The following is a 23,669-nucleotide window of genomic DNA, read 5'->3' as shown; positions in this document are numbered from 1 at the left end:
TGTATTTAAACCACTATTTTAAAAAAAATATGCTTTTAATTACAAGGATGCGTTTAACTTTTTATGTAGCTTGGATACTATGAAAATTATAAGCTCTGTAATCTGTTACATACAACAATCAATCAGGAAAAGAAAAGATTATGCATTTTTGGACGCTCTGAAATATATTCAGAATGTATTTTCTCTTTGATATATGTGTGTTAGTATGCTTTTATGGTGTTTGCCTTGTTGTCACCGCATAAAGCTGTTTTCACTTGACTTGATACACTGAGAATAATATTGTCGTTAACCTTTACTATTATTATTCATTATTATTAGTACTATTCTAAAATTATCATTGTTGTTATTACTGATATAATTATTGTTATTGTTTTTAGAAGAAGTAATAGCATTGGCAGTAGCAGAAGCATTACAAATACTTTATTGCATGCATTGTATATTTTGGTATCCGACATTTATTCCTCATTAATGTCACTAAACCACCAATAAATGCTTAACACAGATATTGTAAAAAGCTATTTTCACCTACAAAAAACAACTCATCACGTGCATTTCTGCCATTAGGAGAAACTAAATGAACAACTTGAAGAGCAGCGTCAGGAGCAGGCCCTGCAGCGATATCGAAGTGAGGCTGATGAGCTTGATAACTGGCTGTTGAGTGCCAAAGCTACCTTAGCCAATGCCCTGCGTGTGTTCGAGGAACCAATGGACATGGAAGCACAGCTGATGGACTGCCAGGTAAATCATGATTGTAGTGTTCAACCTCACTGCAGTGGATGTTGTTACGTAAAGTCAGCAAAACGTATGTTGTGGCAGGGAATGTGACTGTTACCAATTGTTTTCATTGTTTTCTCTCTTTAATATTTTGTACCATTCATTTCCAAATAGTACTTTACTTTTCATGTATCAAAACAACAAAATATGGCAATTGAGGAGCTAGCTCATTCATCTGTAGGAGGTATGGCAAATACATTAAAAGACTTGTTGTGAGGAGTGAGATGGGGGGCACGGCATGGCTCCAAGCGATGAGGAACTGTTGGCTCTGCTATCACTCCTATCAATTGATGCTTCTGCTCAGCCTGATAAGCTCCTGTGAGTAGGAACTTTTCATATGTAGTAATGGAACTTCTCTTGCCTGGGAACCTGGTGCTTCGACTAACAAAGTCCTATGTGACTAAAAGAGATGAGCAGGCAGAGGAGATGCTCTCTGGATGAGAGGTAGTAAATTCAAGATGTCATCTGCTGCTGTGTTGCAGGCAACTGGATGAGGCATCAGCAGCATGTAAAGCACGTGACAGGCACCATAATGTAAGTGTAACTCCCCAACCAGCCCTAATGGCATCTGGGAGCCCATAAGCTGTTGGTGTTCATCCAGTGGCAAAACTATTTACCAAAGGAGCTTGGACTGGCCCTGCGTAGGGAAGTGGTTTTCTGTTGCAGTACTCCCACACACAAACGCTTTTTGCCTGGCTTTTGATGCAACTTTGACTGTAGAGTACTGGGTCCCTGCTAATCAGGTTCCCAGTACCAGTTTTCTTTCCCAAAACCCATGCCACAATTGGCTCAACTTTAGGCCCCCCTGTAAGTCCCTTGTAAATTGTACCTCTGGTACCTAGGGGATTGGGACTGAAAATGGCCCCCTAGGGACCCATAACCAAGGTCATACCACTGCAGCTTGTATGCCTTGGGGCGTGAAAAATGACTATGTCTCTATGGCACACTGCCTGTGTGCCATGTCCAGCAGCACTGCCTAAGGTATAGGTAAGTCACACCTCTGGCAGGCCTTACAAACCTTAAGGCAGGGTGCACTATATCGCAGGTGTAGACATATCTGCATGAGCAGATATGCCCCTTAATATGTTGGTCTATTCCTTAATAGTATAAGTGCCAGGGAAGCCATAGAGAGTATATGGGCTTGATACTTGACAACTCGAGTTCCAGAGCACCATGATGGCTTCACTGAACCCAGAAGTGTTTGGTACCAAGCAACTCCTCTAAATAAACCCACACTGATGCCAGTGTTGGATTTATTAAAACATGTACTAATGGGAGAACCTTAGATGTGCCCCCTGAAAACCTTCCAACCCTAGTGTGTTCTCTGAATGGCTTTAGGCAGCCTGCCACCACCAGACATGTTTCTAGACCCCTGGGTCGAGAGCCTTGGCTTGACAGGGAAGCTCCAAAGGCCTGCCGCCTTTGTAATGGAATCTCATCGCCTGCTGCTAGCAGCAGATGTCAGCCCCCTGCTTTTGGGTGGTAGAACCAACAGGAAAACTTAGCGGCCACTCCATTACTCAGGTACTTTTGGGCAAAGTAAAGTAAATTTTGCAGTGCCCAGCATCTTTAAGATGGTGGGACTTATCCAATCAGGGCTAGGGCTGTGCCCCCTCCCGCAGGAGGGTGGCATAATAGTGGGTGTAGACACTCCAGGTAAGGAAACCATTGTACCACCACGTGTCGGGGGAATCACTTGCAACTTCTGCAAGAGGAAGTATCGGCCCTCTTGGCCAAGGGGGCCATCAAGAGCGTTCCTGGGCCAGAAGTAGGGTGTGGTTGCTATTCCCACTACTTTCTGGTTCCCAAGAAGGGCAAAGGGGGCCTACGCCCTAACTTGGACCTGCAGGACCTCAGCGGCTTCCTCCGGAAGGAGAAGTTCTAGATGCTGACTTTGGCTCAGGTCTTAGCTGCCCTGGACCCCGGAGACTAGATGGTAGCGTTGGACTTGCAGGACACTTATTTCCACATCCCCGTCCTGCCGGCCCACTGGCATTATCACGGTAGGCCACAAGCACTTTCAGTTCACCGTTCTCCCCTTTTGCCTTACCAGCGCCCCACGGGTGTTCACGAAAGTGATGGCCGTGGTCACAGCTCATCTGCGCAGATTAGGGGTGTCAGTCTTCCCCTATCTAAACGACTGGTTGTTGAAGGTGGGCTCGCCCCAGACGGTCGTCAGCCAGCTCCAGACTATGGCCGACCTCCTGCACTTGCTGGGATTTTACATCAATGTGCCGAAGTCACACCTGTGTCCCTCTCCAAAGCTCCTCTTCATCGGAGCGGTTCTGGATTCGGCGCATTTTCGGGTTTATCCTCCCGAACAGCGAGTTCGGGATATTTAGGCTCTGATTCCGATCTTTCAGCCTTTATCCCGGGTCTCGGTCAGGTTGACGCTGTGGCTTCTGGGGCTGATGGCCTCTTGCATCCTTCTGGTGCCAGGTGGCGGATGCAGGCTCTGCAGTGGGACCTGAAGTTTCAGTGGGCCCAGCATTAGGGCAACCTGTCTCACCATGTCCTGATCTCGGAGGGCACTGCGAGACAGTTGCTGTGGTGTCTCACGGACCGCGATTGGGTCAGCGGCAGATCCCTCTCCCTACCCCAACCGGAGCACGTAGTTGTGACGGATGCGTCCCTCCTGGGCTGGGGGGCCACATGGGAGAGGCGGAGATCAGAGGCCTCTGGTCTCTGGCGGAGTCCCGGTTCCACATCAATCTTCTGGAGCTGCGGGTGATCCGGCTTGCACTGAAGTCATTCCTTCCCTCTGTGCGGGGAAGTGTGGTGCAGGTGTTCATGGACAACACCACCGCCATGTGGTACTGCAACAAACAGGGCGGGGTGGGGTTGTGGACCCTTTGCCAGGAGGCTCTGCGCCTCTGGCAATGGCTGAAACACCAGGGCGTCACCCTGGTGATTCAACACCTGGCAGGTTCCCTGAATTCCAGGGCAGACAAACTCAGCCGTCGGTACATGATGGATCACGAATGGCATCTAAACTCGGACGTGGCACAAGGTCTCTTTCGGCAGTGGGGAGAGCCTTGGTTAGATCTATTCGCCACAGAAGAGAATGCGTAATGTCATCAGTTCTGCGCGTTGGAATTTCCAAGGCGGCACTCGCTCGGTGACGCTTTTTGTCGCGAGTGGAGTTGCGGTCTGTTGTACGCCTTTCCGCCTATACCACTTCTGCCCAGAGTGCTAAGTCATCCTTGTGGCCCGGACTGGGCACGAAGATACTGGTATCCCGAGCTACTCAGCATGTCAGTCGATCCCCCGATTCGTCTGCCTCTTCAGGAGGACCTTCTGTCGCAGCAGCAGGGGACGGTCCCCCACCCAAACCTGTCCAGCCTCCACCTCCATGCGTGGAGATTGAGCTGCGGCAGTTGAGGCCATTTGACTTGCCTCCTGAAGTCTGTGATGTCATTCTGGCAGCCAGGCGTCCCTCCACAAAAACGTTATACGCCTGCAGGTGGAACAGATTTGTGGCATAGTGCACAGCAAAGGTTGTGGATCCCCTTTCTGCCCCTCTTTCAGAGGTTCTCCTCTTTCTTCTTTCACTTGCCCAGCAGGGCTATGCTCTGGGCACTATCAAAGGCAACCCCTCTGCCATTTCAGCCTTCTTAAGGCTTCCTGATCAGCCTTCTCTTTTCAAGTCTCCTGTTGTAAATAGATTCTTGAAGGGCATCACTCACATGTTTCCTCCTGTTCCTTTCGTGATGCCTCAGTGGGACTTGAACCTTGTTCTAACTTATTTGATGTGCGCTCCCTTTGAGCCACTTCACAATTGTCCTCTCCATCTTCTTACTCTTAAGACTGCATTCCTGGTTGCCATCACCTCTGCCAGGAGGGTGAGCGAGCTCCAGGCTCTTTCTTCTAAGCCTCCTTTCCTTTCTGTCCATCCGGACAAAGTTGTCTTAAAAACACGTCCCTCTTTCCTGCCCAAGGTTGTTACAGCCTTCCACATCGGGCAGTCCATCACCTTGCCCACCTTCTTTCCGCCTCCGCATCCCTCAAAAGAGGAAGAGAGGCTCCACCGCCTGGACCCAAAACATGCGCTCTCATTTTATTTGGACTGCAGACGCCAGTTCCGGGTGGACGACCAGCTCTTTGTTGGTTACGTGGGCGCTAAGAAGGGACGGGCAGTGCACAAACACACAATTTCTCGATGGGTCATTTTGTGTATTAAGGCTTGTTAATCTCTGACTAAGAAGGAGCCTCCGGTGGGGCTGCGTGCCCACTCCACTCGGGCCACGGCGGCTACTACTGCCCTGGGTCGGGGAGTCCCCTTGAAGGAAATCTGTCAGACAGGTATGTGGCCCTGCTACACAGGTTCGCTAGACACTACTGCCTGGACAACCAAGTCCGGAGAGATGGCTTCTTTGGCCGTTCCGTGCTCCAGGACTTTCTGGTGTGATCTTGGTTCGCAGACCCATCACCGGGGTTGGTATTGCTGGTGTATCTATTCTAAGGTAAGGAATCTAACACTAACCTGTTTCTTTCAGATGCACAAGTTACTTACCTTCGGTGACGATATATCTGTAAGAAACAGTAGTTAGTGTTAGATTCCTTACCGCCCCACCCATCCTTCCCGTTCTGTGAACCGATATCTAGGGTTAAGATCATTCCTTTGAGGGCCCTAGTTTCATGGCACCAGTGTCGGTTTTTATCATGGCTCTGCGTTTCTGGCACGGAAAAGCTACGTATAAGAACTGACGTCAGTACTCCGACGACGTCATCACGGCGCCAACGACGGACTGGGAGCCGCGGACGACGTCTACCAATGCGCAAGGATACTGCTACGCAAAACTTTCCGGATCCAGTCTGACGCCTGGGGATATTCAAAGGTAAGGAATCTAACACTAACTACTGTTTCTTACAGATATATCGTTACCGAAGGTAAGTAACTTGTGCGTTAAGGATTTGGAGAGCCATGCTCAACCAAATGAATGCTGAATAAAATTTGTTTTTAACATCTCTCAAGTTTTATTCCTTTTTGGTACTGATTGTTTTCATCCATGTACTGCTGTCAGTCTCTGAATCTGTTTGGATTTTCTTGGTTTTATGGTATTTCCAGATGATGCTGATAAGCTTTTTGCTCCGACCTAAATGGGTCTATCTTCTTTTGTCAGACTGTGTTATTTAATTGCAATAAAATTAATTAATGGGCTGTAACTTGCAGTTGTCTTGAGCTTTTCTACTACTAAGTTCAAATGAATGATCCAAATAGTATACCTAAATGTTAAAGCCTTGAATTTGCACATGCAAATGGGGGCAGGGAGGCGGTCCTCATGCGGAACTCAGCTGTAAATAATTTGCATACAAGAAGCCAACCTTACTCAAGCAGTTCAACACAGAATGAAACATATAAACTACCCTACACTCTACTCCTCAACTAGTATACTAATATGAAATAATAGGATAGCTGTCTTCATTGACGAGGACTTCCACATTCAAGTTTTGAACAGTAAAAAGGATAAAGAAGGCATATTTTTAACAGTGCAAGGCGTTTTGGATGGTAAATATATAATGATGGCAACAGAGGGGCTGGGTGGCTTCATAACAAATGCCCTAAAATAACTCTTGGATATTTGTAGGGGGGTGATTATACTTACTGGGGACTTTAACATGGTCTTAGACGGCAGTCTTGAAAGGCCAGGCACTCAGGTGGGGTGACTAATGCCTTTACAAAGAAACGTAACCAAGCATGCACTATGTGTGATATCAACAAAAAAAGAGGGAATATTTTACCCATGTTCATAGAGCACATTCCAGTATCAACCATATTGATAACAACCTCTTATTAAGACAGTCTTGATTTGCTAGATGTTGAGTGACTCCAGCGATAGAGCTCTTGCAAGAGTCTACCCCCATCTTTCCTGATGGATCCTATCTAGAGGCAGGAAATGGTGTGACATATTAGGAATATTTTTAATTTAAAGAGGAGGTTGAGGTTTCAATTGCTTGTGTCTGTGATGTTTACATGGCTGTGTTAAGAATCACATTTATAGCTCTGATGGCCAATATTTGTAGGATTTGGAGCTAACAAACACAGAAATGGGTGGCTGAGCTGAAGAAGGTGGCTAGACGATATGATCAATTGCTCACATTGGCTTTGCTGCAATGAACAATAGTGCTCAGAGGTCATTTAGAAGCAATTGTTGTTAAAAAAAAAAGCAAATATAGCAATGATACACCTTAAATAATACTTTTATAACTCAAGCATCAAGGTAAGCATGCAGTTAGCATGCCAGTTACATAAAAATATAGAAGGTATGGATGCCCCAAAAATAACCTCTAGAAATGGTGCATATTTGACAAAAGAGAGTGAAAAACTAGACAAATTCAGATTATATTACTCCACCCAATACACTACAGTAGTCCACTTGACACTAGCCCATGATGATTAAATTAGAGAATAAGATATGACCAACATTCTCAAGATACATGCAGAGCTTTTGGAGGCTCAGATAATGGAAGATGAATTTAGTCACACCATAAACACGATTAATATACATAAAGCGCTGGGACCCATTGTTATACAGGAAAGTTCTATTAGATATTTATTGCCTGGTTGTAACCTAAGTTGACCATTTTATATAATTATTTTGTGGAAATGGGGATGATCATCTAAGTGTAAATTCAACCTAACTGTTAACCTGAAGACTGGGAAAGACCTACAACAATGCTTTTTCAAGCAAATCAGTACCTCTTCTTAACATTGATGCAAAACTGTATAACCAAAATACTGACCTCCAGATTGGAGAATTTGCTCTGGGTTTATTTCATGCAGACCTGTCAGAACTTGTCAACACAGGTTAATCCACATGGTTGAGAAATACCCAAAGAAAACAATCCCATCGCTTTTAGTTTTGCTGGATGTGGGTAAAGCTTTCAGTGGGTTTGACTTGTCCTTTTTCACTTTGGTCTTGAGGAGCATCGAGTTGGGTCCAAGATATCTTTAAGTCATCATTGGCAATTAACAGACTACCAAGATGAAGATCCTGGCTAAAGTATGAGTATCCAATCCGCTATCACTGAACCAAGTTGTGAGAGAGGACTGTCCACTGTCTCTCATCGATTCACTGGCCTCCAACATCCGTCAAGTGGATGATATGCATGGCATTTCAGTTCGCCCAGTTGGCCACATATTTTCCTTCTTTACAGACAATATAAATTATGTCTTAGTCTTAGTGTGTCATATTTTTTAGCTGGCCCAGTCAAGCACCTACAGGGCTTTGTATGAGAATTGCCAACCTTTGGGGGGCTTGTGGGTATAAAATTTCATATGATAAAATGAGAGATGCTGAAACTCACCTATGAACCGGTACATCTGTAATGGGCGCTGGTCCATCTGGAATGGGTCCTGGCCCATTGTGGTCAAAGAGCTGTTACAAAGGTGTAACCAGCAGGGCTAAAAGACTTAGAAATGTACTACTAGGCATCTAAATGAAGGCATTGATAGAATGGTCTAGAACCGAGACAGACACACTCTTGACACATGCAGAGAGACAGTGACAATTACATCGCTGTGGGATTTCCTCTGGTTGCAAAAGTAGTTGAGGCGCTATGTATGTGTCTTACTGTTTGTGACAAAATTATCTGCCACATTGTGACTCACAACATTTCCCTCCCTGTTTACTCCCATCCACAATAAACCAGACTTTCCCCAATCCAAACACCAGGACTCTTTGATAATTGGGCTGTGGGAATCTGTAGAATGCTTAAGGAAATATCTCATGTGGGAACTACAAATAATTTCTCCAATGCAAGGACATCTTTCAGACCAATGAATCTGAAAGGTTACATTATGGACAGATTAGGCGTTGATTCATTCAATTCTCTATCAATAACAGAATTAAGGGATAAGACTGAGAATCTTTCTACAAGACAGCTACCTCAAAGGGAATTGTATGACAGCTATACTCAAGTTTACCCTGAGTTAGGATGAATCACAGATGTGAATATGTATCTAAGTGGAAGAGAAAAGTTGGCAGGGAATTGACATCAAAGAAATGGGAATTTCTGTGGAAAAATATTCCGTGGAGCACAGTATATCACAGTAAGGAAGTACATTATAAGTTTATCTATGTTTTTTACTACGTTTTGTACTTCACACCTGTTAAGCTATATAGGATCAAACTAGTGGTAAGCCCTAATTGTTGGAGGGATTCAGTTGAGAAGGCTGTGCCTTACAAGCATGCTGGGAATGTGGAAAGCTAGCAACTTTTTGGATGGGAGTCCTAAATGCCGTCAGAGTGCTGTCAGGGTGACGGAGTAATTTTCCCTTTTGTCCTGGGGAGGACAGGCTGCCCACCTAGATTTAAATGAGCCCCTAAGACCCTACCTCCATTATGTTTTATGGGAAGGTGTTACAGTGCCTATGAGTCTTTCCGCCCCTTACCTGCACCTTAAAAGCAATTACACCGCTGCTTAGCGGGTCCGGGTCTGTGGGATCTCCTTTTCATTACTAGCGCCGCCATCTTGGGTGTGCTTGCGCCGTTCTGGAGGCGCCTGTCGAGCGCTCTAGTGGTGCGGCTATCTCACGGCCGCCCTACTTAAGTCCAGTCCTCTAGGGGGTCAGCTAGGATACGAATTTCGAGCACTTGTGTGCTGAAGGACCTACACGCTGCAACGCTTCTCTGCAGCCAGCGCCACGCGCTTTTTAACTGCCCGTTTTGGTATTTGTGTTTATTTTATTTTTTCTTAACCCTGATTTTACTAGGGTCTTCCCGCTCCTTACCTGCACCTTAAAAGCAATTACACCGCTGCTTAGCGGGTCTGGGTCTCTGGGATCTCCTTTTCTTTACTAGCGCTGCCATCTTGGGTGTGCTTGCGCCGTTCTGGAGGCGCCTGTCGAGCGCTCTAGTGGTGCGGCTATCTCACGGCCGCCCTACTTAAGTCCAGTCCTCTAGGGGGTCAGCTAGGATACGAATTTCGAGCACTTGTGTGCTGAAGGACCTACACGCTGCAACGCTTCTCTGCAGCCAGCGCCACGCGCTTTTTAATTGCCCGTTTTGGTATTTGTGTTTATTTTATATTTTCTTAACCCTGATTTTACTAGGGTCTTTCCGCCCCTTACCTGCACCTTAAAAGCAATTACACCGCTGCTTAGCGGGTCCGGGTCTGTGGGATCTCCTTTTCATTACTAGCGCCGCCATCTTGGGTGTGCTTGCGCCGTTCTGGAGGCGCCTGTCGAGCGCTCTAGTGGTGCGGCTATCTCACGGCCGCCCTACTTAAACCTGCTCTCTAGCACGCAGCGGTGACGCGCAGCGGTCGCGCCTTCACTGCGCCGGAGTCGCGTTAGAGTCCTGCTCATCTGCGCTCGTCCGCGCTAAGGAGGCGCAAGGGCAGGGCCCTATAGCTTGGCTTCGTGCTGTCTACTCCATCTTTATTTCAGGCAAGAATGTATTCTAGCGCCGAGCTACTTCACTTTCGCTACATCACTTTGCCCTGCTCCCAGGCTCCCCTACACCCTCTTTGTGGCCCCTTTCAATGCCCTGGCTGTGCTTTCCATCTTACTCCCCCGGCCCCTATTTTTACTAACAAGACAGTCTCCTTTGAATCTCCTAACACCACGGAGCCCCCTCAGGTGATATCTCAGGGATCTCTTGACCTTAAGATATGCCATCTCAATGTAAGATCTCTAGTCAAGCATCATCTGGATATTTATAACTATCTTACGGAGGAGACTCCTGACATTTTGTTCATGTCAGAAACATGGCTTCATGAAGAGGCTTTGGTTGCAGTCAATCTGGCACTTCCCTCAGAGTATTCGGTTTTTTTTCTCAACCGTAATTCGAGAGGTGGGGGCATTGCGGCTGCTGTTAAGACCTGCTATTCATGTATTTGGAAGGCAATAGATTTGGCTGGTAGCGAATGTGCCCATTTTTCTATCACCATTAGCCATCATTTTACTTTTTCCGGCATACTCATTTACCGGCCTCCGGGCCCGGATGCCGCCTTTAGGTCTGCTCTCCCTGATATAGTAGGTTCACTGGCTTTAAAATCTGCCTATTTTAGTGTGGTGGGTGATTTAAATCTTCATTTTGACTCTCCCTGCTCTCCTGCGGTCAGTGCTATTCTTGCAGACTTGGAGGCTCTCCAGCTATCTCAATTGGTCAATTGCCATACCCATGTGGGTGGTCACATTCTTGACCCTTTTTTCATCAATCTAATTTTGGCCAAAGTACTGCCTGCTAGGCCTATGGCCTGGACTGACCACCACTTAATTGAGGTACATCTTGCTATTAACACCTCCCCTCTAAGAATCCCGTCTCCTGCCACTCTTAGACGTCCCTGGAAAAAGTTGAAACTGGCTGATTTCCATCAGCTGCTTGGTCTTCACCCTCTGGGCCCCTTCACAGATGTGGAATCTGGCTACGCTCTCCTTTGTAATTGGCTTACTAAAGCCTTAGATAGATAGATTCCTATTTCGGAGAGTAAACATCGTCGTACCGATTCTAGCCCCTGGTATGATGATTCACTTCGTCTTCTAAAAAAATCCTGTAAACAAGCTGAAAGAGTTTGGCGCAAGTCTTATCAGCTTGAGAAGAAAATGTTATATCTTACTAGGATTAAGCCATACCACAAAGCGATCTGTAAGGCTCGTGCTTCCTACTTTTCCCTTGAATTCAGTACCAGCTCCAATCCTACCAAACTTATATTTAAGGTGCTCAAGGATCTTACAGCTAGTAGAGCCCCAGCTGCTGAGATCTGCTCCCTCTCACACTGTGAGGATTTGGCCGCTTTTTTTGTTAAAAAGATGAAGGACATCTATTGCTCTTTTCCTACCACCACTATGTTAACTAAGAATCAAGAATTGGTCCCCAAAACTACTATGCGCCTGACACATTTTCCAGAACTTACGATGGAGGAGTTTAGCAAATTTGTGGTGAAAGTTAAAACTGGCTCCCCTATTGATCCTTTACGACCAACTCAATTTAGAGAGTCCGCTCCTTTCTGTCTGCCTCCACTACGAGATCTTGTTAATCTATCTCTATCTTCAGGTATGGTCCCGGCTATTTGGAAACAGGCTCAGGTTATTCCCATCTTAAAAAAAACGGCTCTGGATCCTCTGAAACTGGAGAACTACCGCCCCATTTCCCTCCTTCCCTGGGCTGCTAAATTGACCGAGGTCCATGTCAATGCCATCTTATCTACCCATCTTCACTCTGCGAACATATTAGATCCTTCGCAGAACGGATTCCGGCCCGGTCATAGTACAGAGACAGCGCTGCTCTCTATGGTCGAACATCTTCGGACTGTGGTAGATTCTGGTCAGACTGCGGCACTGGTGCTCCTTGATCTCAGTTCGGCACGGTCTCCCACGCTGTTTTATTACAGCGGTTGGTTGAGGCAGGTGTCGATAATGTGGCACTTGAATGGTTTCGATCTTTTCTATCTGGTCGTACCTTCAAGGTTATCACCCCACCATTTGAATCTAGACCCTACTCCATTGACCAGGGAGTGCCGCAAGGCTCGGCCCTCAGCCCCACTTTATTCAACCTTTATGTGCAGCCGCTGGCTGCTGTCGCTAAGCGCTGGAACCTTACCACGGTGTCCTACGCTGACGACACGCAGCTGGCGGTTGCAATAAGTGGGGCCTCTGACCTAGAACTTGCCAGGTTTCGTGAGGGATTCCTCTCAGTGGCACATTGGATGACGGACAACTACCTTCAATTGAACGCCCAAAAAACCGAGGTGCTCATTGCCGGTAAGCATAGCCATCTTTGGGGTGATAAATGGTGGCCATCTGAGCTCGGCCCGACCCCTATTCCTGTCACCGAGGTTAAAAACCTAGAGGTCTGGCTTGATCCCCAACTTAATTTTGTCATTCATACAAAAAAAGTGGCTGCCACTTGTTTTGGCACTCTCCGCAGACTCGGATCTACCTTCCGATTATTTGATGCTCCTACTAGACAGCTTATTGTACAAGCTACGATCCTGTCTAGATTGGATTATGCAAGCTCCCTTTTGCTTGGAGCTAATCAGGCTGTACTCTTAAGACTCCAACGCGTGCAGAATGCTGCCGCCAGGGCTCTGGTTGGCCTACCGAGATTTTGTTCAGCCAACAAAACTATTCAGAAGCTCCACTGGCTGCCGGTAGCCCAGCGAATTAAGTTTAAATCCCTCTGCCTCTCGTTTAATATTCTTAAACACTCGTCTCCTCAGATTTTGGAGCACCTCATTTCCCCTTATGTTCCCACTCGCTCTCTGAGGTCTTCTAGTCTTCATTTGGCTACAGTTCCACGCTTTAAGAGGACCAGAACCGGCGGCCGCTCCTTTCGTGTGCTTGCTGCTAAGCTGTGGAACTCCCTTCCTGTGTATATCCGCGCTATTGATAGTCTTTTGGCTTTCAGGAGAGCTGTAAAAACCTTTCTTTTCCCACTGGATTTCTAAGGTTGTTGGGTTGTTTTTTTTGGTATTACCTGTGTTCCGGATTTCTGTTCTATCAGCGCCAGGACGCCCCTTTGCTGGGGCATCTGTGCGCTCTATAAATATGGATAACATAACATAACATAACATGAGTGGCCATGTGTCTGTTGGGCTTACTCCAGCTCTTGGCTGGAGTAATTTATGACTGTTTTGGGGGCTTTTTTGACTGTAGTACCTTCAGAGGTGCAATTTTGAATAGAAAGGGGCTGACTCTTTTGTGGATGAACCGCAACTGTGGAATCACTTGTGTATTGTCATCAAGACTCAGTTTTTAGTTTACTGCCTCCCCTCTCAACCTACCTTTGTGCAATGATATCACTAAGACGTCTTTTGGCATATGTGTGCTTATGAATGCCTTTATTTGTTCATTCACTCTGCTGTTGGTTGGTACGTTTGTGAACATTGTAACATTACATGTTCAATTACTTAGTACATTTGTAAAAAAATATGTGTTTTCCTCTAACCATTGAGGGGAAAGAACCTTTACAACGCAACTTTTACAACGCACTACCATTACAACGAAACTTTTACAACGCAACATCCATTACTTCGCATGCCATTACAACGCAACCATTACAACGCATGACACTGCAACGCATACCACTACAACGCATGTCATTACAACGCATACCATTACAACGCATAACATTACAATGCATAGTACCCTTACACTGTCCAACACTTACCCTACTGTTGCACCCCCTGGAGTTAGAATAGTAATTTTGTACCGCTACACTATCCAACACTTACCCTACTGTTGCACCCCCCTGGAGTTAGAATAGTAATTTTTACCCCTACACTATCCAACACTTACCCTACTGTTGCACCCCCCTGGAGTTAGAATACTAATTTTTACACCTACACTATCCAATACTTACCATACATGCAATGTAATGTTATGCATTGTAATGGTATGCGTTGTAAAGGTAGTATGCATTGTAATGGAATGCGTTGTAAAAGTAGTTTTTAAAATTTCGTTGTAATGGCATGCATTGTAATGGAATGCGTTGTAATGGATGTTGCATTGTAAACAATGCGTCGTAAAGGTATGCGTTGTAAAAGTATGCTTTGTGTAACGTCATACATCCCCACTGAGACCAGGGTTTGCATGGTATGGACCTTGTAAGAGTCCAGTCTGTTCATAATCCTCCCTTGGTTTGCCTACCTTTTGCCTGCTCGTGTTGTTTGATGCACATTGGTGGACTGTCCCTTCTATAGCACACAGTAGGTCTGTTCACTAGGTTGATCAGCATAGATCAATGAAAATAATTATCAGTCTCAGAGCCGTCTATTGCTTCTATCTTGACAATACTGTTCCCTTCCACCTCCCAGAGTCCTTTAGAGACCTCACTTAAAAGTATGCGGGCCAGTAGCCACTAGCCCCACAGTATGAGTTTGACGTGTGAGGGGAATAGTTCAACTTGTCTAGCTGTAGAGAGCATGGAGAGGAAGTGATAGGTTCCCAATTATGTCTAGGAGATAACACACCTATTCTACCTGTTTGTTCAAAACCTCTCCATTGTAGTCCGACCCACTGAGCTACTATCATTGGAAAAAAAATATTTAACGTGAAAGTATCGCAATTTATCCTGATGCTAATACTTTGACCAGTTTAAGTTTCCATCTTGCAGTTTGAAATTCCCCAACACTTATTCAAAGTGGCACACCTTAAAAATGATATAGTATCACCATTTTGGAATATTCCTGATTTTCCATGAATGGACAGTAATTTAAAAGGTTTGAATTAATCAGATGCCTTCCCATTTTCTCACTTCAGATTCATATGAGTGAGCATGTGAACACATGGCTCTGTGGCTCTGACTGCTTCAGTACTGGGCACATTTTTTTTCGAAGAGAAGGTGGCACAACCTTCAGACTTATCTTTCATTGCATTTCTTACTGTAGTTTTCCTTGCTCATCATGCTTCTAGGACTGTGAACACTTTGCAAAATCTGGATGTAAATAGTGGCTTAAGTCTTGCCCTGAATGAACCAAGGATATGAGGACAATTTATGAACTGTGGCATATGGGCTGAAGTTTGTTCAGCATCTTTTTAACATTAACTAGCCTATGGATTGTGCCATATATAATTCCTTTTGATAAAGAGTGAGAATGCTGTTGCTGTTGTATTTATACCAGTTCTTACTATGTTATTGAATAAGTGCCAGGGCCGTCGTCAGGAGCCCCCTGCAGCTTCCACCCCATGACCCCTGGCAGTGCTGCCAATGACAATACCACCACAACTACTAACCATCACATTCCTATAGTGTGACAATGCAGAATATTCTGGGCACTCAAGCTAAAAGAATGGCTTGGGGGTGGGTAGTAGCCATTTGTAATATATATTGAATCAATTAACAACTGTTGTTGTGCTCATCTCTAAATTAGACAAACAGCACCACCATGTGGCAGACCTCCATAAGTGCTGGTGTTGTCAATTAGTTGCTGGTGTTGAGCACCGGAAACCACCGGCTCAAACCTAGCACTGATCTATGCCCGCTATAAAAGAGTCAAGAGTCAAGACAGCATATGTTGGTTTCCAGAAATGTACTCATTTTATCTCATCAAAGTCAAATTACCCACAGGTCTTATAGTCTGTAAACATGGCGGACTGGAAATGCTGTCAAAAGCAGTCCGTTGTAATTAATCTCTTCTGACCTCAGTTCAATTTCCATCATTTGGTAATCTGCTTACCCATGGCCTGGCTATGCGTGGGCTGGAGTTTTTCGATCCCCTGCCCAAACCCTGTTCAAAATTCCGAGTTATGAGAATATTACCACAGCCTCCTATTTATACCTGCTGTGATAAAGCCAACACCCTTTGTTAAATGTTAGCAGGACAAACCTGTTGGAATTTAATAGGGGAAAGAGAACGATATTTACTGTCCCATAAGGATTTTGAGCAGTAAGCACCACAATCCACATGGTATTGTCCAGAACCTTAGAATAGTGCAGTTTATCACACCAATAAATTAATTATCCACGAGAGTTGGATTTTATCATTTGTGACATATAGAACCTTCCCCTCTGGGGCATTTGTAAGCAGTGTCACAGTGTGGATGTAGAGCATAACCACACATCAGAGTAAGGAAATATTATTCATAGCTTGTATCTCTGGAACTTGTAATCTATAACATGTTTCCTCTTATGATCCGCCCACTTACCTTCCCCAATCCAGCTATGCACAATACTAGTATTTCAGGATGAACTTACATAAAGTAAACAGGCTGGTTGGGGGATGGTGCAGGGATGGCAAATGCATACCCAAGCTTCACTCATTTTAAACTGCAAAGTCAGAATTTCTGAGTTTGCCAGAAGGTAGTATGATGTTTCCACAAATTTGTGATTATTAGGAATTTAGATATTGAAAGGAGTCCCAGAGTTTGAACAGGTGGATTCTTTTTTACTACTTGTTAAAGTCATTTTGTTTGTGTTTTCTTTTAAATATTGTTGAAGGAAGTACAACTTGCTGTTGTTCATTTTATAATGTTACATTATTTAACATGAACCGCTGGACCTTTATGACTGCTTTTGCTTCCTTCTATTCTGTCGAAGTGGCAATAACAACACTGCAGATTTCTTGAGAGTGCTTTTGCAGTTTTGCAATCAAGGTTTGCTTTGAGAAATTGATGTTTGATGCCATTTAGTACTTCAGAGAAGCGTGCTTGTTAAATTATACATGCTGTGTTTTTATTATTTATAAATTCAGGTGTAGCGTGATAGAAGCTACAAGGAAAAATTAAGTGACTGAGTGGTGCTTTTGTTAGTAAAGGTATATATGTTATACAAGGGGGGTTGTACCCATATGGTCAGTGGGACCTGGGTGATCAATAGCGTTATATATAGAGGGTCCCAGACCAAAACACAATTCCTGATTTTGAACACACACTATTTAAATGAATTTTTGAAACACACACTAAATGAAGGTGAACAGTGTTTTTAATTCACTGTACCAGGTAAACAATGAATGTTGAAAAATCAGACATTAAATATACATGATTCAATGCGCCCACAAAGGGAGGGGGAGGGGGGAGGTGCAGGGAGGGGGATGTATTTCACTAGATTTTACATCACTAGTTAACATTCAAGAACAACAACATAATACATAGTTCAAAGCATAATTCCACATACATGAAAGCCATGGAACATGACATATATCATAGCAAAAAATTCCTAAGGAGATACTCCTATAATGATTAGTATATCAAACTAGGGTTAGGAGTTCCTTGTTGTAAGGTGTAGATGTCTACGTTTCGACCCCGATGGTGTAGGACAGTGGATCCTTACTGCGTGGGTCTTCGTCAGGACGTGATAGGTGACGGGGAGGGGAATGATGGGGCGTTTAACTCTGCGCAAAAAAATATATAATAATAATTGTTACTCAACCGGTCTCAACTGAGTCCCGACACAACTACAAAAAGAAGGACAATAGAGTCCATTTATTAAAAATCAAAAGAAAGGAAATGGTAGGAGGTTCATACCAAGAGAGAAATACTGGGTGGGCTAAAAGCTAAATAGTTATCTCATGCCACAGATCAACAAAAGGAACTGCCATATGTGTCTAAACACCTAAAAAGCTTTATTACCACTGTGACCCAATGAGACAGGTAGGATTTAACTGGAAAAGACTCTTACACGACAGGGCATTAAATACCTTCGTCAGACGATTATACACAAAAGGGGGGTACCACGTGTGCAGTCAAGATCTACCGTATGTAATCAAAATTAAAAATCACATTTATAAGCAAAACCCAAGTGGGGTGTTGAGACTAAGGTGAGGCTGTATAGATAGAGGCCCTACCTTGTTGTAAGCACCAAGGGTTAAGTCATGGATCAAAATGATTACCGGCTGCATCTGAAAGCAACGGTAAACAGCGTGTCAGTAGCACAGTCGCATTCTCCAATGAATCAATGAAGACTCAATACAGCTCAAAACTCACCAGTGTGGGTTGTACACCGTGCTAAGCCGGCTCTTTATCCACAAATTAATTGACACACGTTGTCAAGCTTGGCTCCGCATTATTGCTCTGTAAAAACATCGATAGAAATCTTAGGAAAACGCCCAGCGTTTTAGAAATAACCCAGCGTTTTAAAAGTACGTCTTGCTGCTCCCTGCCAAGGGGAAGACTCACCCGCAATAGGGTTTGAAGGGCCAACCAGCCTTATTCCTAAAAAGAGACCTTTTTTCAGTTGGGGCGCGTTGTCACAAAAGCATCTGCAGTGAACAAATCTGCAATATACAAGGTGAAAGGCTACTTAAGGAAAAAGCCCAGCGTTAACAAATACGCATGGCTGCTCCCAGCCAGAGGGGAGACTCACCCGCAATATTGTGGAAGAAGCCAAACCGGGATTATATCTCCGACCAAATCAGGGAAAACCTCGATGATATTTAAAAGCCGCGTGTCACCATCTGTAGAGACACGGAGAAAAGACACTTAAACAGCCGCCCTTCGACTAACAGAACGCACAATTGCAGAACGCCAGGAGGGAGACCAAAAAGGCAGAGACTCACCCGCGCTGCTGACGGAAAATTCCGATAGTGGTGCCTGCGCGCCGCGTCTCCTGGAAACAGGAAGTGTTGCCCCGAGAGACGGAGTTATTTACTCTCATGTGAAAACAGACTCGGGTCAGACTCATAAAAACTTTATTTAAGCGGGGATTTCGTCAGGAAAAATAAACTCAATCAATGCTGGCGAAACCAGCCAAGGTCAGGAATTAATAAACATATATACAGCTAAATTTATACAATAAATCGGATAGGGCCCCTTGGCAAAAACGTGATCATAGCACTGGACCTACCACACAGGGCGGTCAAAAGGGCTACTCACTCCATGCAATCCTACCTTGTTAAGAAGTGAAAAAACATTCTTGAAGCCCATACATATTCATCTCACCCACCAGAGGGTCCGAATGGATCATATATTATAAATGTCAGACATGCCAGAATGGTGACAGGGGGCGTCAAAGCCGCTGTACATACCTAAATAGGTGGTAGATGGCGCAAACCTACCTGGCAAGGCGGTTAAAGCGCTCTATTATTAAAATTGAAACATTCAGGTACATTGCACATTTGTAAGACAAATAGATACTGCTTATTGGGTAGGTTATACCAGGTTCATAGCTTCAAAAAATCCACATGACACATCCCACATAGGTTTCGAAAGGATCAGAAGGTAAGGAAGCATCATACGCCATTATATATCCCTAGAACATTGATGTACTTGCGCGAACCTGCCGGGCACGGTGGTTAAGGCGCTATGTAGCCCAAGGGTAACATTTAGAAGCAAAAATACACATTTGAAACATCTTAATCCACAACTAAATGTTGAGGCACATTGATGAAGACACTCTCAAACAGGAATAAAGCATACTAACATAGATATTTCACAGAGTAGCCATTTGGGCGAAACTGCTTTCAGACTCATTAAGACCCCCTCGTACAGAGTCAAAAAACCGGATCCATTTGATTTCTCTCATATTCAAAATGGGTTCAATGCTCCCACCCCTCGGACCCAGCTTAGCCTGCTCCAAAACTAACCACCTCAAACTCTCTGGTGGATGGCTCTTTTCATTACAATGTTCCACCAGGGGTGCGCCTGCAACCTTGCATCTCACACGGCTGCAGTGTTGGAAAAAACGTACTTTGACTCGTTGCTGGGTTTGACCCACATAGATCAAGTCACAGGGGCATATAATGCAGTATATTACGTCGGTCGAATTGCAATTCGTGTGCGATTTTAGTGGTACTTGTTGTTGACCGTGGCTAAAGACCTTAGTTTGGATTGTCGCAGGGCATGCTTTGCATGAGCCGCATCGGTAATGGCCCACAATGGGGGGCAGGTTCCACATGGTTGTGATGGTAGGTGCATCTTTGGTCGGCAGGAAGGAGCGAACCACACTATCCCGAATGTTCTTAGCCTTCTTAAAAGCATGAAGGGGCAATGAGTTACACCCAAGATCTTCTGATATCAAATTCCAATATTTATTGATGGTTTTTTTCACCTCATTGCTCCTTGTGGAGAAAGTTGTCACACAGATGAGGCGCTCCTCCTGGTTCACCAGTTTGTCACTAGGTTGGAGCAAGATTTCTCTTGGGTTGAACCATGCTCTTTTTTTGGCTTTATTTACCAGGCGTCTGGGGTATCCACGTTCGAGCAACCTGTTCATCAACACGGTAGACTGCTCTATGTAGTCATCCTTCCTACTGCAGTTACGTCGAATCCTTAAAAACTGACCAAACGGAAGGTTGTCCCGGAGACCTCGGGGGTGGTGGCTGGAGTATAGTAGAAGAGAGTTCCTCTCCGTCGGTTTCCTGAACAGTGTAGTTTTTAAGGTGTCATCTTCCACAAAAATAGTAAGGTCCAAGAAATCTATTGTTTTTTTATCGAAATGGATAGTGAACTTGATGTCCGGGGAGCGTGAATTGAGCCAATTGAAAAAACCGGTGATTTCGTCCTCAGTGCCTGACCAGATACAGATGATATCGTCAATATATCTCATCCAGGTTTTTATGTGTGGTCTGAAAGGGTTAGCGTCAGTAAGTACAAACGTGTCCTCATACATGGACATAAAGATAATGGCCAAATCTGGGGCAAAGGCAGCCCCCATCGCCACACCCTTGGTCTGGAGATAGAAACAGTTTCTGAAGACAAAGAAATTCCTCATCATCGCAATTTTTAATAATAGAATGATGAAAGATGTAGGCACCCAGGTTGGAGCCTCCCGCTTATCTAGTGCAATAGTCATTGCCATGAGAGCCTCCTCTTGGGGTATGCTTGTATACAGGGAGACGATGTCACAGGTTACTAGAAGATCTTTAGCGGAGTCATAGGGATGCCCTTCAATCAGGTTGATGGTATGAGTAGTATCCCTGAGATAAGTGGTAGTGGCTTCTGCTATAGGTTTCAAAAAAACATCTATGTATCTACATAGGGGTTCCAGAACAGAACCACACCCCGAGACAATTGGGCGTCCGGGAGGCTGGTGGAGATCCTTGTGTACTTTGGGTAGGGTATAGATGGTTGGGAGTCGTGGATGCCTCTGGTTCAGATATTGAAATTCGTGTTCCGATAGGAAACCTTGTTGTCGTCCATCCTCCGTAACCCTCAGGATCTCGGCCGTGATGTCCTTTGATGGGTCACCACCCAATTGCTTGTAGCTAAATCCATCGTTCAGCTGTCGCAAAATTTCCTGAGTGTAGTTATCCAAATCTTGGACAACTATCGCCCAATGTGCCTCAACATTTAGTTGTGGATTAAGATGTTTCAAATGTGTATTTTTGCTTCTAAATGTTACCCTTGGGCTACATAGCGCCTTAACCACCGTGCCCGGCAGGTTCGCGCAAGTACATCAATGTTCTAGGGATATATAATGGCGTATGATGCTTCCTTACCTTCTGATCCTTTCGAAACCTATGTGGGATGTGTCATGTGGATTTTTTGAAGCTATGAACCTGGTATAACCTACCCAATAAGCAGTATCTATTTGTCTTACAAATGTGCAATGTACCTGAATGTTTCAATTTTAATAATAGAGCGCTTTAACCGCCTTGCCAGGTAGGTTTGCGCCATCTACCACCTATTTAGGTATGTACAGCGGCTTTGACGCCCCCTGTCACCATTCTGGCATGTCTGACATTTATAATATATGATCCATTCGGACCCTCTGGTGGGTGAGATGAATATGTATGGGCTTCAAGAATGTTTTTTCACTTCTTAACAAGGTAGGATTGCATGGAGTGAGTAGCCCTTTTGACCGCCCTGTGTGGTAGGTCCAGTGCTATGATCACGTTTTTGCCAAGGGGCCCTATCCGATTTATTGTATAAATTTAGCTGTATATATGTTTATTAATTCCTGACCTTGGCTGGTTTCGCCAGCATTGATTGAGTTTATTTTTCCTGACGAAATCCCCGCTTAAATAAAGTTTTTATGAGTCTGACCCGAGTCTGTTTTCACATGAGAGTAAATAACTCCGTCTCTCGGGGCAACACTTCCTGTTTCCAGGAGACGCGGCGCGCAGGCACCACTATCGGAATTTTCCGTCAGCAGCGCGGGTGAGTCTCTGCCTTTTTGGTCTCCCTCCTGGCGTTCTGCAATTGTGCGTTCTGTTAGTCGAAGGGCGGCTGTTTAAGTGTCTTTTCTCCGTGTCTCTACAGATGGTGACACGCGGCTTTTAAATATCATCGAGGTTTTCCCTGATTTGGTCGGAGATATAATCCCGGTTTGGCTTCTTCCACAATATTGCGGGTGAGTCTCCCCTCTGGCTGGGAGCAGCCATGCGTATTTGTTAACGCTGGGCTTTTTCCTTAAGTAGCCTTTCACCTTGTATATTGCAGATTTGTTCACTGCAGATGCTTTTGTGACAACGCGCCCCAACTGAAAAAAGGTCTCTTTTTAGGAATAAGGCTGGTTGGCCCTTCAAACCCTATTGCGGGTGAGTCTTCCCCTTGGCAGGGAGCAGCAAGACGTACTTTTAAAACGCTGGGTTATTTCTAAAACGCTGGGCGTTTTCCTAAGATTTCTATCGATGTTTTTACAGAGCAATAATGCGGAGCCAAGCTTGACAACGTGCGTCAATTAATTTGTGGATAAAGAGCCGGCTTAGCACGGTGTACAACCCACACTGGTGAGTTTTGAGCTGTATTGAGTCTTCATTGATTCATTGGAGAATGCGACTGTGCTACTGACACGCTGTTTACCGTTGCTTTCAGATGCAGCCGGTAATCATTTTGATCCATGACTTAACCCTTGGTGCTTACAACAAGGTAGGGCCTCTATCTATACAGCCTCACCTTAGTCTCAACACCCCACTTGGGTTTTGCTTATAAATGTGATTTTTAATTTTGATTACATACGGTAGATCTTGACTGCACACGTGGTACCCCCCTTTTGTGTATAATCGTCTGACGAAGGTATTTAATGCCCTGTCGTGTAAGAGTCTTTTCCAGTTAAATCCTACCTGTCTCATTGGGTCACAGTGGTAATAAAGCTTTTTAGGTGTTTAGACACATATGGCAGTTCCTTTTGTTGATCTGTGGCATGAGATAACTATTTAGCTTTTAGCCCACCCAGTATTTCTCTCTTGGTATGAACCTCCTACCATTTCCTTTCTTTTGATTTTTAATAAATGGACTCTATTGTCCTTCTTTTTGTAGTTGTGTCGGGACTCAGTTGAGACCGGTTGAGTAACAATTATTATTATATATTTTTTTGCGCAGAGTTAAACGCCCCATCATTCCCCTCCCCGTCACCTATCACGTCCTGACGAAGACCCACGCAGTAAGGATCCACTGTCCTACACCATCGGGGTCGAAACGTAGACATCTACACCTTACAACAAGGAACTCCTAACCCTAGTTTGATATACTAATCATTATAGGAGTATCTCCTTAGGAATTTTTTGCTATGATATATGTCATGTTCCATGGCTTTCATGTATGTGGAATTATGCTTTGAACTATGTATTAT

The 23,669-nt window shown here is 44.7% G+C and overlaps 1 protein-coding gene across 1 annotated transcript in view; it reads left to right on the top strand.

The window, feature by feature from the left end:
- SYNE1 (spectrin repeat containing nuclear envelope protein 1) overlaps positions 1-23,669 on the top strand; it is a 2,361,447-nt gene that overhangs the window by 1,692,761 nt on the left and 645,017 nt on the right. The window contains exon 95 of the mRNA XM_078648775.1: positions 565-738. Within this exon, the coding sequence (XP_078504901.1) occupies positions 565-738 (174 nt within the window). The remainder of the gene's footprint in view (positions 1-564; positions 739-23,669) is intronic.

The sequence above is a fragment of the Lissotriton helveticus genome, chromosome 6 (genome assembly GCF_964261635.1).
Source record: "Lissotriton helveticus chromosome 6, aLisHel1.1, whole genome shotgun sequence".
Classification (NCBI taxonomy): Eukaryota; Metazoa; Chordata; class Amphibia; order Caudata; family Salamandridae; genus Lissotriton; species Lissotriton helveticus.
The sequence above is the reverse complement of the archived record's forward strand: the minus strand, read 5'-3'. Positions and strand labels throughout refer to the sequence as shown.